General features: G+C 46.0%; 1 protein-coding gene across 1 annotated transcript in view; it reads left to right on the forward strand.

Annotated features, from left to right (window-relative positions):
- The window catches only part of MFAP2 (microfibril associated protein 2), a 224,523-nt gene that overhangs the window by 150,990 nt on the left and 57,131 nt on the right, over positions 1-16,402 (forward strand). Inside the window, exons 7-8 of the mRNA XM_085608588.1 lie at positions 1,802-1,889; positions 15,694-15,767. Coding sequence (XP_085464714.1) covers positions 1,802-1,889; positions 15,694-15,767 — 162 coding nt within the window. The remainder of the gene's footprint in view (positions 1-1,801; positions 1,890-15,693; positions 15,768-16,402) is intronic.

The raw sequence follows: 16,402 nt of genomic DNA on the forward strand, positions 1-16,402 counted from the left end.
CAAAGACTACAGCCCCCAAAATGCACTGATTTTCAAAATGAATATCGATGTCTGGATCAATTTAGTTTGCAGTACAGAATGAGCTGGCGCACCTAGAATGTCGTTTTGTCTGTGGAAGTTGGTGTAAAATGTGTCTTTCGGGTGGCTGTTCGTCACTGTCTCTTAATGCTTGCTCCAGCTGTCTAACTGCGGCTTGTCGACCAGCAGTCTCGCGCGTATCCTCTATTTTTGATTGCATTACCGGCTTTCCTGGGTAGGGAGGAAGGACTGCATGTTTTTTTAACAGCGGAGTCATGTGGCGAGATACGAGGATTGAACAGCAAAAAGACCAACAATTATAAACAGTATTTCCGAAAAACCAAACTATGAATAATAACAAGCGCAACGGAAGCAGACCGCGGCTCCTGGCCGCGAAAATATAAATAAATAAAGTGAGCGCGGTGTCCCTAGCGGGCGCCGCGCTCTTTAAAGTATTTAAAAAAACATTCAAATCATTATTAGACAAACGTAACACAAAAATATAATACTGTGCGTATAATACTAAACGCACAGACCACATGCAAGTAATTGTCAAAAAATTTACCGCCACAGTAATTATAAAACATACCATGTCACGCGCCAGTATCACTGAGTAGTGTGCTCAAATGACCTTGTGATAGAACTGCTAAATATATGCCTGAGGTGTTAAGATCTGATCACATCAAAGGGGCCGTGCGGCCGCGAAAGTGAAAGTAATTGCGGTAAAGCGTGGCGCACGCGCCAGCGCATATGCACTGTAGTTCTAGGCTGGCCTGGTAGCACTTTTTGGAGCCCTCTCAATAAGTCTCGCCAGACCATCGCATGCGCTGGGTCAGGCGAGACCTAAAAACTACCCATCTGTTAATCGAGGAAGAAGCTAGAAGTGATTGAATTTGAAGTACCGTCCTGGAACCCCCACGATGGGGCAGAGGTAATAAAAACCCTATTGCAAATTCCACTAATGTCAGTGGCGTTGCTTGTAATTTCCACCACCAACTCTGGTTACTGGAAATGTATTCCCAAAGTGGATGGTAATTTGTTAGATTGCCTGGTAAAGGATTGAAAGAGTCCTTCTTTTAGGAAGGTTCTGCTTACTTTTTAAAGGAAGTCTGGCACACTTTCCTCGGTGGTCTATCACACCAAACACGTTGGCAGACAAGACATCCTACCGGGGGCAACTTTTGCTAGTGCTCGTGAGTGAATCCAATAGCAACATTAGAGAAGGTTCCACAGGGAAAACAACTCTTGGCAAAGACTTGCAGATCCCTTCTTAAAACATTTGTCGAAGCTCACGGTCAGCTTTCACCAGCATTCATTGCGGATTCCATTAAGTGGCCAGTTGTTAGTTGCTCTGACTGGAAACACCAGTATTTACAATTTTATACTGTTTTAGGTACTGTGGCAACACTATTTAAAATCAAACTTAGGCACAGCTATTACCAGACTCATTTGATCATATCTAGAGGACAAATATATTAAGGCAAACTAAACAAAAGATTGTGGAATTGTCCTAAATTGTTAAGATTTATTTTTGAATACATTTTGAACCAGCTGTCAGAGACTTCATCTCACTCTCTTTCTCCACTACTGTTAATGGCAGTGAATATTCCTTTGTTAAGTTAAATCAATAGGCCAATTATGAAGCACTGATAATTGTGGCAGTCATCCTCCTCCAACAGTGAAAACATCTTCATCTGGGCACTTTTTGTATACAATACATGATGTATATAATACTTTTTCCTCTAAAATTTCCATCTAATAAATCATGTCCCCTTTTCCCCAGATTGCCGTGAGGAGCAGTACCCCTGCACCAGGCTGTACTCTGTGCACAAGCCTTGCAAGCAGTGTCTGAATGAGATCTGCTTCTACAGGTAAGGACTGAGATGATTAGAAAAGCCATTACTTGCCTCAATCCCTACTCGTTGCATGTTTGTAAAGACCAGATCTGAGTATTCAGTAAGCCTTCCAGGCCAAAACTAACCTTAAAGACTTTTCCCACTTTGTATATGTGTTGTACAATGCAGCACACATACAAAGAGGGGAAAAAGAAGAGGAAATGAAAACATTTCTTCTCGTTACACCTGTCTTGAGAAGATGTAAGGTGTGGCACAAATCCCCTATCTACTAATTTTAGTAAACAGTGATTTTGATCAAAACCCAAGGGTGGTCGCATGGGAACGCCCATGTACCACTCATGCATTGTGAAACTTTGTGTTACTTTGGGGAATTTTACAACACAAATACTGGTTTGCGTTGGATAGCAAATCCCCAACCCCCTCATCAACACCTTCTGCTGGGTTTGAGTCACCTCTGTGATCCAAACCCAGCACAAAGCATTAGTAAATCTGGACTCAGGTTTACCATGCAGGCAAGAATTATGAAAATTTGAGGCCTTCTACATGTAAAAATCAGGTTTATCACATATCGCGTTATTCAGCAAACCAAAGGTCCTATACAGGTAATCTGCGGACTGGTAAATTAATAGGCTACTCAGAGTGTAATTCTTTGCATTGTGATGTGAGCATTCTCCCCCTTAGTGCTGTCAATTATTTGCCTGTTCCTTTGAAGCACAAAGAGACTGTTCACAGGGAGAACCCATCTCATTCATATTAGTGGGATGGTAATCTACTCTGCATTTCATTGCAGACAGTAGCAAATGCTGAGATGGAGGCCTGCTTGGTGCCGCAGATCTCCATCCCAGCATTCTTATTCAGCGAGCCGACATTGTGGTCCATGTCTCCGAAAAGCACATGGGTCACAATGCAACAAAAATGACATATTATGAATTCGACATCATGGAATGCTACAGTCTGTTGAACCGATATTTGTTGCTCCTGCTATCTACAGCCTGCACATGCACAGTTTAAGCTACCAGATATCGCAAATCAATACTGCTGCTCCTTTGCAGCCAATAATCATTCCATGTTGTGCAGCGGACTAGGCAGCAGCAGAGCATTTGTGCAATATATTGTAAGTTGCAAGAATGGAGAAACGATTCTTTTTAACCTCTTTCCCCTGCGAATTGCAAAGGTTTGCAATATCTGCATTGCAATTCGTAGGACTGCAATGTAGTTTTATGCATTGCGAATTGGACCTGGGCATCAGCGCATCCGACTTTAAGCATCAGGCCCCATGTCTACATTTTCAGGCAATATTCAACAAATCATGTGCTTTGTACAGATGAAGACCAGTTTTAACATACAAACCTTGTGTGAAAGTAGGTAGGAACACAGTACTTGCATATCACAGCACCATTACTCCATAGCATCTTGGTAGTTGTAGTTCAGTTTTTCAAACAAAGTTCATATTATTTTTCAGCTAATGCGTTTTTTCGAAATCGGATCTTTAGACACCAGTGTTTCAGGATTCCTCCCTCATCAGCAGAGAATATTTATGGGTTCCTGGACATGCTGCCAATTTTCTCAGGTATAATCCCACTCATAGCGTGCAGGCGTTCCCAAGCTCGTCAGCTTATGGGCGGCTCACGAGAGTCTTGTATCAGTGAAAGTGGGTAGGAACGCACTGCTTGCATGTAACAGCGCTATTACCCCATAGCGTCTTCGAAAGACGGCATTAGCTGATGAATAATATGAACTTTGTGTGAAAAACTGAATGGCAACTACCAAGACGCTATAGGATAATGGCACTGTTACATGCAAGCAGTGCGATACTACCCACTCTCATTTAACATACAAACCTGTTTTAAATAAACTTTAGCCTCAAATAGGAACCAATCATGTGGACCATATAAAGAAATAGTTAACACTCATCTGATATTAGAAAGGTAAATATAATTTTTGCATGCATGGCAGTATTTAGCAACTATTCTAAAAACAAGCATTGGCATAGCCAATAGGTCTCGTCTTTGAGCCCTTATAAGTATTTTGCCATGTAGCACGCAGTTTAACTTCCGTTTGTCAGGCGCTTGTGTGTGCTCGGAAAACAAGATGGAGGATTTCCACACTGAAAGTTCTAGGTAGCGCATTGCTTAAAAGTTAGTACTGTATCTCACCTCAGAACAGACTGTTGGGCTAAGAGGGCTTTCGCCACACCTCCGTCAGGTTTCCTGGGCTAGGCTTGCTGGTTTGGGTCTGATAGCCTGACCCATGATGACAACAAAGTATTCATGCGAGGAAAATTAGATTACACAAGGACACAGTAATTTTGTTTTGTAAGTGGGGGGAGATTAAATGATTTTTACGAGACTGACACAAGACACAAGACTGGGGGAAGGCACAGGAAGACAAGGGGGAGTGGTGCAGGGGAGACAAAGAGGCACTGCAGCTGCCGCCCTGCGTGCCGCTGCTCACTCCAGCAAAACGCCGCGGGAGTGAACCTTTTCAGAAGAGGTGGGACATGCACCCACCTTTATCCATTTGCGTGCTTTCATTATTGAAAGACACACGCAAAAGCCAATCAAATGTGTGGGAGGAGTCAGACCCACACGATGTAGCTAAAGAAGCCTCGCAGAGCAGCCCATGCGCACTGCTAGGCTCGACCTAAACAAGTTAAATAGCAAGGGAATCACAGAGAGTAATGTAAATACAATTGACTCGTACCTCTTTTCTATTTTCTGATTAGAGAAAGGAGTTCCACTCTTTTTAGGTAAAAGCCTACCAGATAGCATAGTGTCTAATTTGCAAAAGACATCTTGGGAGCATTCAGAAAGCTTCCCTGAGAATGCATTCTGCCCTTGCTTACCATTGGCTTTATGGTTTGTAACTCACAATTTTTTGGCTTTCTGTTTGCTGACTTATTTTGTTTTAGGATGGCGAGTTTAAGTTCTTCCCTTCCTAGGAGTAAAGCCTTTTCACACTACCTCTCCATGCATTCTTCCACAAGTGCTTCTTTCCATAAAGAGGACTATAAATCTTTTTGTCACATTTGCTGGCCACTCAAAGACGGAGGTCAAATGTAAGGCTCTGTCTTCCGAGGGAGCTTGTTGTTTACTTTTCTTTTTCTGACTTCTAAGTGAGAGGATCTATGTGACAATCTTGCTGGATACTGGGAGTAGCAAAGGGGTTTATTGTAGCACACTACATTTAAATGAACTGCAAGTATTTCAAAATATATCAGAATTGGAAAAGCACATATTTAGCACATTTTGTGTTAATTCTGAAGTACGTTGGAAATAAATACTTTAATATGATCAAAACAAATCAATACACTAGGTGATGCCATTCCATACTAAAGACAGTTGTGCGCTGTGTAGTTTTAGTAGTAAAGTTGTATGTCTGTGGAAATGTAATGGTCATTTGAGTTGAAAATGTGTTGTTTGTAATGGCAGTGTGCTAATACACCATGCATTCTCCACTCTACGCCACAGAACTCTACTCTGCACCACTCCACTCTACTCTACGCCTCTCTACTCTGCACTGCTCTACTCTACTCTACTCTGTACCAATGCACTCTACGCTACTCTACACCACTGGACTCTTTGAAACTGCATTCTGCACCACCCCAATCTATGCCACTCCACACAACTCCACTCTGCAACTCTCCACTTTGTGCCAATCCACTGTACACCAATGCACTCTACTCTGTACTACTCCACTCTACGACTCTGCACTCTATGGCAATCCAGTGTACGCCACTCTAATCTACTCTGCACTCTATGCCACTGCACTGTACATTACTTTAATTCATACCATTACACTCTACGCCACTGCACTCTACCCTGCACCACTCCACTCTACGCCACTTCACTCTACTCTAAAACAATCTACTCTACGCTGCTGCACTCTGCGCCACTCCACTCTGCTCAGCTCCACTTTACGCCACTCTGGAACACTGCACTCTACGCCTCTGCACTCTATTTCAATACACTGTACGCCAATGCACTCTACTTTGTACTCCTCCACTCTACGACTCTGCACTCTACGCCAATCCACTGTACGCCTCTCTAATCTACTCTGCACTCTATGCCTCCACACTATATCACTTTAATTTACACCATTACACTCTACGCCACTCTACTCTACTCCACACCACTCTACCCTGCACCACTCCACTCTAAAACAATCTACTCTACGCCACTGCACTCTGCGCCACTCAACTCTATTCCACTGCACTCTGCGCCACTCAACAATATGCCACTGCAGTCTATGTCACTGCACTCCACTGTACTCTACGCTCCTGCTCTCTATGCCACTATACCCTACACCACTGCACTCTACACCACTGCATTCTATGCACTTTCCGCCACTAAAATCTACGCTACACTACTCTGCGCATCTGCACTCTCTGACAATGCAGTCTGTACCACTCTACTCTGCATCAGTGCACTCTATGCAACTGCACTCTGCATCACTCCATTATACACCACTCCACTCTACACCACTCTACCCCACTGCAGTCTCTGCCACTCTACTCTACACCACTGCTCTCTACCACACTGCACTCTATGCCTCTCTACTCTGCACTACTGTACTCCGTGCCAATGCACTCTATGCTACTCTGCTCTACACAACTGCACTCTTTGCCACTGCACTCTACACCTCTCCTATGTATGCCACTCCACACTGCACAATTCCACTCTACGCCAATCAACTGTACGCCACTCTACATATAGGAATTTGGAAAGCACATATGTAACACAGTTTTTGTTAATTCTGGAGTCTGTTTGAAATAAATACTTTAATATGATCAATACAAATCAATACACTAGGTGATGCCATATCCACACATTATCATTTGGTTGCTGTATAGTTTTAGTAGTAAAGCTGTATGTCTGTGCAAATGTACTGGTCATTTGAATTGAAAATGTCTTGTCTGTAATGGCAGTGTTCTACCACACCATGCATGCTCCACTCTGTGCCACTTGACTCTACTCCATTCTACGCCACTGCACTCTACTCTGCACCACTCCACGTTACACCACAACACTGCACTCTACTCCACTATACTCTATGTCACTGCTCTCTTACCCTCTCTACTCTGCACTACTCCACTTTGTGTACCAATGCACTCTACGCTAGTCTACACCACTGCACTCTTTGCCACTGCACTCTACACCACTACAATCTATGCTTCTCCACTCTGTGCCACTCCACTCTGCACAACTCCACTCTACGCCACTCTGCAACACTGCACTCTACGCCTCTGCACGCCACTCTAATCTACTCTGCACTCTACATCACTTTAATCTATGCCATTACACTCTACGCCACTCTTCTCTACACCACTGCACTCTACCCTGCACCACTCCACTCTACACCACTTCACTGTCCTCTAAAAAAATCTACTCTATGCCACTGCACTCTATGCCACTCCACTCTATGCCACTCTACTCTAAACCACTGTACTCTACTCTGCACACTGTACTCTACGTCACTGCTTTCTACACCACTATACTCTGCACTACTGCACTCTATGCCAATGCACTCCACATCACTGCATTCTGTGACACTCTACTCTACAACACTGCGCTATCCACCACTGAACTCTATTCCGCACCGTTGCACTCTCTGCCAATTCATAACATCACCCTCAAAATGATAAAAGGTTGAACCGTCCTCAGGGCTTCACACTTGTGACATACACGTTACTTTACCTACAAGACTAGGACAAAGCACTCATCCACTGACCTGTCTAATGGGCAGTGGTGGCTCCTCTGCTAAGGCTGAGGAGTGTCACCCCACTGCTTTCAGAAGTGCAAAAAATGATGATAACACAATGTTATTATCATTTTATTTTTCCTTGCTGAGGCAGTTTTGCAGGGCTGGGCTAGGCTGCTCATAGAGCAGGGGGGAGGAGTGGTTGGGGCATTTTCTAAGTGTGCATGATGGTTTGGCCGGCCATCTCGGGCCGGTCAAACAGTCATGCGTACTTTGCATGTTCCTCACCAGGCTGTATTACAGCCTGGCTGGAGAAAATGCACAGGCTCGTAGTCCCCGTCTGAGCGCCGAACCACAGTTCTCAGACCAATCACAATGCTGTTGTCATGGTGACAGCAGCGTTGTGCTTGGCTTAGGAGAGCCTGTGTACTTCCTGCTTCTGTTCCGAGACTAGTCGGAAGTGAAGCGGAGAATAGACGTGGCCAGCCAAAGAGGTAAGTGATTTGTTTTGTTTTTTCTACACTCCAACCCCGATCCGTGCCAGCCGCAACTGCTAATAGGTTGCTTAATATTGGCTCAGAATGACTGTACAACAAGTTCAACTTAAGCAGAAGTAGTATATCATTAATAACAGCGCATTACTTGTATTGTCTTAGTCTAAAATACGTGTTCGAGGCATATGAGCTGCAGATTACACACTGTGCATAGATCGCCATCTGGTGTTGGGCCCGGATGTTGCAGTTATTTTTCTCTTGGAAAGTCTTTGGAAGTCACGAGGTATGTAACTCCTCCTTTGGATCATATTGCGCATGGGCTTCGGCTCCATCCTCAGATTGTTTTTTTTCCGCCATCGGGCTCGGATGTGTTCTTCGCGCTTCAGTTCGGAACTGTTCCAGTTTTCCCGTTCGGCGTGCAATCCTTCCCCGTTCGACAGTATTGTCTCGATCGCGTTCTCCACACTTGACGCGACTCTCAGCGATCGAAGTCTTCGATTCCAGTCGTCGACGAAGGCCTTCGGGCCTACCTGGGCCTCCTGTCCTAGCTGATGGAAAGGACACCATTTAAAAAGTGTCCTCAATGTGGGTCGAAGTTTCCCCACACCAATCTACATGAGGTGTGCAACCTCTGCCTCTCTCCAGAACACGAGGTAAGGGACTGTCCAGCTTGCGCCTCCTTCCAATCGAAGAAGACGATTCGGGACCGACGAGCAAGGAGAACTATGGCTCACTCGTCGACTTCGATCCCCGACGATATCTTCGAAGAAGGCGTTGATGGTCCGGAACAACAGCACACCGAAGAAGGCCTCGTCGGCGCCTCCGAAGCTGGCGACTCCGACATCGAGGACATCACTCCGGCACAGAGGGGCGTGAGTACAGACGTCGACCCCGACCCCAAACCCCCCTCCACGCCATTGAAAAAGGCTTCGGTCACGCCTTCGCCTTCGGGCCTAGGTATACACCGAGAGACTGCTTCCCATACCTCGCTTCTGGGCCCTGTTAAGAAGCCCCCCAAGCCTTCAGGCAGCTCGGACTCGAGCCAGCCTACCCTCGGTGCTGAAAAACTCTCATCGACACCGGCACCAAAAAAGAAAACGCCCCTTCCCTTGTCCGCACCAAGCTCGACACCGAAGCACTCGGTGCCGAAGACTGGCACCGGCTCCTCGGCACCGATAACCTCCTCGGAGCCGAGCAAGAAACCGAAGAGCCTCGACTCCCAAACCTCGAAGCCGAAACCCACCGAGGAACCGAGGAAGATTAAAGACATTTCTAAACCCCACATTTCCAGTGCCGAATCGACGCCTAAAAAACCCACTGCTCCGACACCATCGGCACCGAAGGATCTGTCCCCTACAGATCAACTGTTTCGACCTGATCCTTACCAAAAAACCCTTGTAAAGGATCCTAAGACTGGGCATTTGATGCTTAGCACCAGAAAAAGACCACTGGACAAGCCTGCACCAGCTCCACCACAAAAAAAGGAGAGACATTGCCACCTCCCCTTTGAGGATTCCGTCACCTCCTCCTCCTCCTCCCCCGCCTCCCACACCCCATCATTCTCCCACACCATCTCCAGATGAGGATGATGATGACATTAGCTACCACACAGGGGACGGAGTGGACGACCAACCAATAGGTGACCCTACTCCTACGGGCTCCCCAGACCCATGGGACGACTACAACTTCCCAGACGCCCCGAACGTCCCGCAGGACAATCTTTACCCTTCCAGACCCTCCCCCCCAGAGGACACAATGGGTTTTAATCAGCTACTCCATAGGGCTGCCCACTACCACGGGGTTGATCTCCACACAGACCCCGTGGAGGAGGATTTCCTCTTAGACACATCTGACACTGCACAGAGGTCCACCTCAATTCTGCCCATGCTTAAGGGGGTTATTAAGCACGCACCAGAGGTCTTTAAAGACCCGGTTAGGGCCAGGGTCATCAACCCTCGCATTGAGAAAAAATATAAGGCTGCACCAACAGATCCAACCTACATTAGAGGCCCCGCACCACTAGACTCCCTGGTAGTCTCCAATGCCAGGAAACGTGCCAATTCCCAGGCATCAGGTGAGGCTCCACCGCCAGATAAGGAGTCTAAACCCCTAGACGCCTCTGGCAAGCGCACGGCGTCCCAAGCGGCCAACATATGGCGCATTGCTAACACCCAAGCGCTCCTAGCCAGATATGACAGAGCATATTATGACGAGCTGGAGTCCATAATGCAACACCTCCCTGACAAATACAAAAATAGAGCCAACAAATTAATTCAGGAGGGGAAAACCATCACTAATACCTCCATCCGTTGTGCCCTCGATGCAGCTGACACCGCCTCCAGGGCAATAAATACCAGCATCCTTCTGCGTAGGCATGCCTGGCTACGCATTTCAGGGTTCAAACCTGAGGTTCAGAGTTCCATCCTCAACCACCCCTTTGATGAGAAACACCTGTTTGGCCCTAATGTCGACGTAGCCCTCGAAAAAATGAAAAAGGACACAGACACGGCAAAATCTATGGGAGCCTTGCAGTCGCAAGCTCCCAGGCGCTCCTTTCGCCGTCCCTCCTTTAGAAGCACCACCAGAGGCTACTCCTCCGACAGCGCCTCCACTTCCTACAAGGCCCCTACCCAATCCACCTTCACTAGGGGTTACCAAAGCGGCGGTTACAGGGGTAACAGCAACAAAGGCAGAGGAAAAACTAACACCTCCCGCTCTGCCTCCACCCCCACCCATTGACTTCCCTCCACTCCCCCCAGACTATTCCACTCCAGTCGGGGGCAGACTCCACAATTTCCTTCCTGTCTGGGCTACCATCACCTCAGACAGATGCAACAGATAATTCAATCAGGCTACTGTCTAGAACTAACATCTACCCCCCCAACCATTACACCCAAACGGCGCCCAATGTCACAGGAACATTTGTCACTTTTAAAGCAGGAGGTGATCTCCCTCCTACAAAAAAGTGCAATAGAACCAGTTCCTACCCATCAACAAAATAAGGGAGTTTACTCCCTATATTTTCTCATACCAAAAAAGGACGGCTCTCTAAGACCCATTCTGGACCTCAGACCCCTAAACCAATACATACACTCAGACCACTTTCACATGGTCACACTCCAGTAGGTACTTCCTCTGCTCTCCCAGAACGACTTCCTTGCCACCATAGACCTCAAGGACGCCTATTTCCACATTCCCGTTCACAACGCTCACAGGAAGTTTCTCAGATTCGTAGTGGACGGTCAGCACTACCAATTCAAAGTACTCCCATTCGGAGTCACCACAGCACCACAAGTGTTTACCAAATGCCTAGCGGTAGTGGCAGCACACCTGAGAAGACAACACATCCACGTCTTCCCATACCTAGACGACTGTCTCATAAAAGCCAGCTCATACAACCAGTGTGTACAACACACTGACGCCACTACCTAACTACTTCACGACCTGGGCTTCACAGTAAACTACGCCAAGTCCCATCTGCATCCGTCCCACGTACAACAATACCTCGGTGCCACCATAGACACCTCAAGAGCACTAGCCTACCCCAGTCCCGCCAGGATAGCAAGCATACAGGCTCTTCGTGCCAAATTTCAACCACAACACTCTCTTCCAGCCTGAGTGTTTATGCAACTTATAGGGATGATGGCCTCTTGATATTCATAGTACCTCATGCAAGACTCCAGATGCGTCCTCTCCAAGAGGGCTTAGCACGCCAATGGAACCAGGCTCAAGGTCAATTATCAGATCTGGTGTTGGTAGACGGTCGTGTTTGTAAAATAACAACCTAGGCAATTCTTGTGGATAACAATTGTAAATCTTTTCTATCTCATAGTCAGAACAATATAGGCAGTGAAACGAAAAATGAAAATTGTGATTCTTTTTTAATTATAAGTTTTGAATACATTCACAGTTAAAAAACAAATTTATTATATACATAGTAAAACATCATGACAAATAATAAAATAAACTGTGGGTTACACGAAGATGAAACATAAACAAATATGGTGGCACAACTGTATGTTTTTCGACGCGCGTTTCGGCGTAGTTAACGCCTTCGTCAGGAGAAATAAGGCCACAATTCCTGTGCTTCAAGGTTCAAAGGAGGATGTCCAGGAATTTGGATAGGTTATTTATCTTGTGGATGAATACCTTAGTTGATGTTTATTCATCCAAATATAGTCGATACTGGGAAGGGATGGCTATTCTTTTAGTGTTCTGCATTCCAATTGATCCATGAAATAGGCACAACCTTATTTAATAGCAGTTCAGCATATGGATAACCGTTCTTTGATGCTTCAATGCAACTAGTGCATATACGTGTTAAAATCTGGTATTTAAAAAGTTCTTTTTTGTTGCCGTGTCTTGATAAAAATAGTTGATATGTAAAACAGTGTCAGCAGAGGCGTCACAGGTATGGTGTAACCTTTATATTTAGACGCGTTATCGTTGTCGACCGGGCTCAGAGGATAATGGTTGATGGACGGTCGTGCCCATCACTCTCTGCAGTGGTGGACCACCAAAAACCTTTCCAAAGGGCGACCGTTCCTAGAGCCGGTTCCTCAAATAGTTCTAACTGCGGACACATCGCTCTCCGGCTTGGGAACTCACATACTACATCACACCATGCAGGGCAGGTGGACACCTCAACAAAACTTACTCCACATCAACCATCTGGAGTTACTGGCCATATTCCTAGCCCTAAAAGCCTTTCAAACACACGTCTCAGGCAAGGCTGTCTTAGTCCGCAGAGACAACATGACAGCCATGTACTACATCCAAAAACAGGGCGGCACACACTCTCTGCAGCTCTCTCAGCTAGCACAGAGCATATGAAGGTGGGCCATACCTCAAAACATTTTTCTCCTAGCCCAACATGTCCCAGGAGCCCAAAACACCAATGCAGATCTGTTGAGCCGTCAAACACAACAGATCCATGAGTGGGAACTTCATCCACAAGTTCTTCAACCATTCTTTCAAATGTGGGGGCAACCACAGATAGACCTCTTCGCCACCCACGAAAGCGCCAAATGCCCAAGCTTCGCCACCAGATATCCACACCCATTGTCCAAAGGCAATGCTATATGGATGAACTGGTCAGGCAGATTTGCGTACGCTTTTCCGCCTCTCCCACTCATTCCATTAGTGGTGCGCAAACTACAGCAACATTCCCTAACTCTCATCCTAGTTGCTCCGACTTGGGCCAGACAACTGTGGTACACCACATTGCTGGAACTCTCCGTAGTTCCGCACCAAAAGTTACACCTCTCTCTGCGCCTCTTAACCCAGAACCATGGAGAGATCAGACACCCGGACCCAGCTCAGCTCAACCTTGCGATCAGGCTCCTGAAATCCTAGAATTTGGTTACCTTAATCTTCCCCCTGACTGTATGAACATCATTAAAGAAGCTAGACGACCTACCACTAGAGCTTGCTACGCAGCCAAGTGGAAACGTTTTGTGATCTATTGTCACAACAAGAACGTCAATCCCTTAGATGTGTCTATCCAACACATCATAGGCTACTTACTACACCTCCAAAGATGCAACCTAGCCTACACGTCTATTAGATTACACCTTGCAGCCATAGCAGCGTATCTACAAAATAGACAGCATCTATCACTCTTCAGAGTACCTGCCATAAAAGCATTCATGGAAGGCCTTAAGAGAATAATCCCCCCCGAGTGCCACCCTCACCTGTGTGGAACCTAAACATCGTTCTCACGAGACTAATGGGGCCTCCATTTGAACCTCTACATAAATGTGAGCTTCAATTTCAACATGGAAAACTGCTTTCCTTGTAGCCATTACTTCGCTCAGAAGGGTCAGTGAGATACAAGCACTCACCATTCAAGAACCCTTTCTGCAAATGCATCATAATAAGGTTGTTCTCCGCACTAATCCAAAATTCCTTCCTAAAGTCATTTCTCCCTTTCACCTAAATCAATCTGTGGAACTGCCCGTATTCTTCTCGCAGCCACAAACCATTGCAGAAAGAGCTCTACACACCCTAGATGTCAAAAGAGCTTTACTCTACTACATCGAGAGAACACAACCTTTTCGCAAGACTAAACAACTATTCGTGTCTTTCTCACCACCACACAAAGGCAACCCCATCTCCAAATCCGGGATAGCTACGTGGATTGTTAAATGCATACAGATTTGCTACCACAAAGCAAAACGAACGCTATCTGTTCCCCCTAAAGCCCACTCTACATGTAAGATAGGGGCTTCCATGGCATTTTTAGGGAACATCCCCTTAGATGATATCTGCAGAGCAGCTACATGGTCTACACCGCACACTTTCACTAAACACTATTGTGTAGATGTGCAAACTAAGCAACAAGCTAGTGTGGGCCAGGCTGTCCTCAGAACATTGTTTCAAACAACTGCAACAGATACTGGTGGTCGCCGCTAGGAGCGAGTACTGCTATGTAATCTATGCACAGTGTGTAATCTGCAGCTCATATTCCTCGAACGGAATATGCTACTTACCAGTATGCATCTGTTCTTGGCTTGTAGAGCTGCAGATCTCTACCCGCCTCCCCGGCTACCTTTATCTGTTCCAGTTTTATCTTATTTAGATACAGCACACATGGGCATCTTTCCTTTTTCTTACAAAGCTCCATCATTCCCCCGCTGGCGAAAAACAATCTGAGGATGGAGCCGAAGCCCATGCGCAATATGATCTAAAGGAGGAGTCACATACCTCGTGACTTCCAAAGACTTTCCAAGAGAAAAACAACTGCAACATCCGGGCAAAACACCAGATGGCGATCAATGCACAATGTGTAGATCTGCAGCTCTACATGCCAAAAACAGATGCATACTGGTGAGTAGCATATTCCTTTAACCTTGTGACCTATTAGGATTGAACTCCAAATAGTTCTTCTGGGGAGTACGAGGAGAGAGAAGTGTTGATGAGACACTATTTTCACAATGTGCACATAACATAGGACATACCCAATATGTTGTGTGGGACACAGGATCCTCTGCCAAAGGCAAAACACACTCCCAATCACCTGCAGGGCAGGGAAACAGTGACTTGTTTCATCTGTGTGTGGGGGTGTTTGGCGGTTGGCTGGGTAGATGGTGGCAGCGCAGTGAGTTCAGAAAGTACAATCCACCTCTTGTTTTGAAGTGCATGGAACTGTAAGTTCAGACATTCCAAATACACAGACTGGCATAACTATAAAAGCATCCGTTTGGGCATTCTGAGTGGGCACCATCCCTCAGCCCTGTAGAATGACTTCAGACATTCCCCAGACACACTTGCACTGCCCTAAAAGCACTTCTTCAGTGGGGATTACCAGCAAGTCCTAGCCTGTGGCCAGACAGGCCTGTTTTGCCATTGATGCATGACTTCAGACATTACTCATAGACACAACCTCAACTATAGAAACATGACTTTAGACATTCTCCCGAGACACAAGATCGCACAGTCATAGAAACATGACTTCGAACGTTTCTCAAAGACACAGGCATGCTCTGTCATAAATGCCTGACTCCAGAGATTCACCAAAAAGACAATCCAGCAAGAAGGAGGTCATAGGGCTAAAGCTTGCAAAGTGAAACTCATTGTAGCCAATGTAGTCCTAAAGTAAACATCTATTTTTTTCTTCCTTTCAGCTTACGCCGGGCATACGTGATCAACAGGGAAGTTTGTGTCCGCACCGTGTGCGCCCACGAGGAGCTCCTGAGAGGTAAAAATGCCTAGTCCACCCCCAGAATCCTGTTATTTGTATGTTGGGGAGATAGGAATTCCTTTCTTTTGTATCTGTATGGACAAAGACATCGTGAACCATGCTATCTCTTTCTATGTTGATGAGACCCTTACACCTTCCCCCCCCCCCTCCCCTCCCATAGTTCTTTTCCCTCACATATACCAGGTTTCAAGGCTCAAGGACTTAGTTTTGCGGTGAGTTGACCGGACTGTATAAACAAAAGTTATCATCACCTGTTAATGCATTAATGCTATGGCTTGTTTAACCATTTCTTACATGTAGTGAAATCAGTAACATCCCAAAAACTTATTTAGGAAATGTATAGCTTTTTCTGGGCTTTCAAAACCACCATTATCTGTAATTATTCCAGAGGTGGCCTGAAAAAAATCAAATATATCAGTGAAAAAAGGGAAATAGTCGGAACACCGCAGTCTTAATCACGGGTGTTCCGACTATGCAGGCTCAACCACGCTTGCCTTAAACACACATCTGCCACAAGCACACATATGCATGGTAAGGCAGTGTACGGTCTAGCTGTTGTGGTGAAGGCGGAAGCAGGAAGACACCCAGAAGAGACACGATGAGGTAAGGGAAGCTGAGGGGGTAGATTTCAG

Source organism: Triturus cristatus, chromosome 1_2 (assembly GCF_964204655.1).
Source record: "Triturus cristatus chromosome 1_2, aTriCri1.1, whole genome shotgun sequence".
Lineage (NCBI taxonomy): Eukaryota > Metazoa > Chordata > Amphibia > Caudata > Salamandridae > Triturus > Triturus cristatus.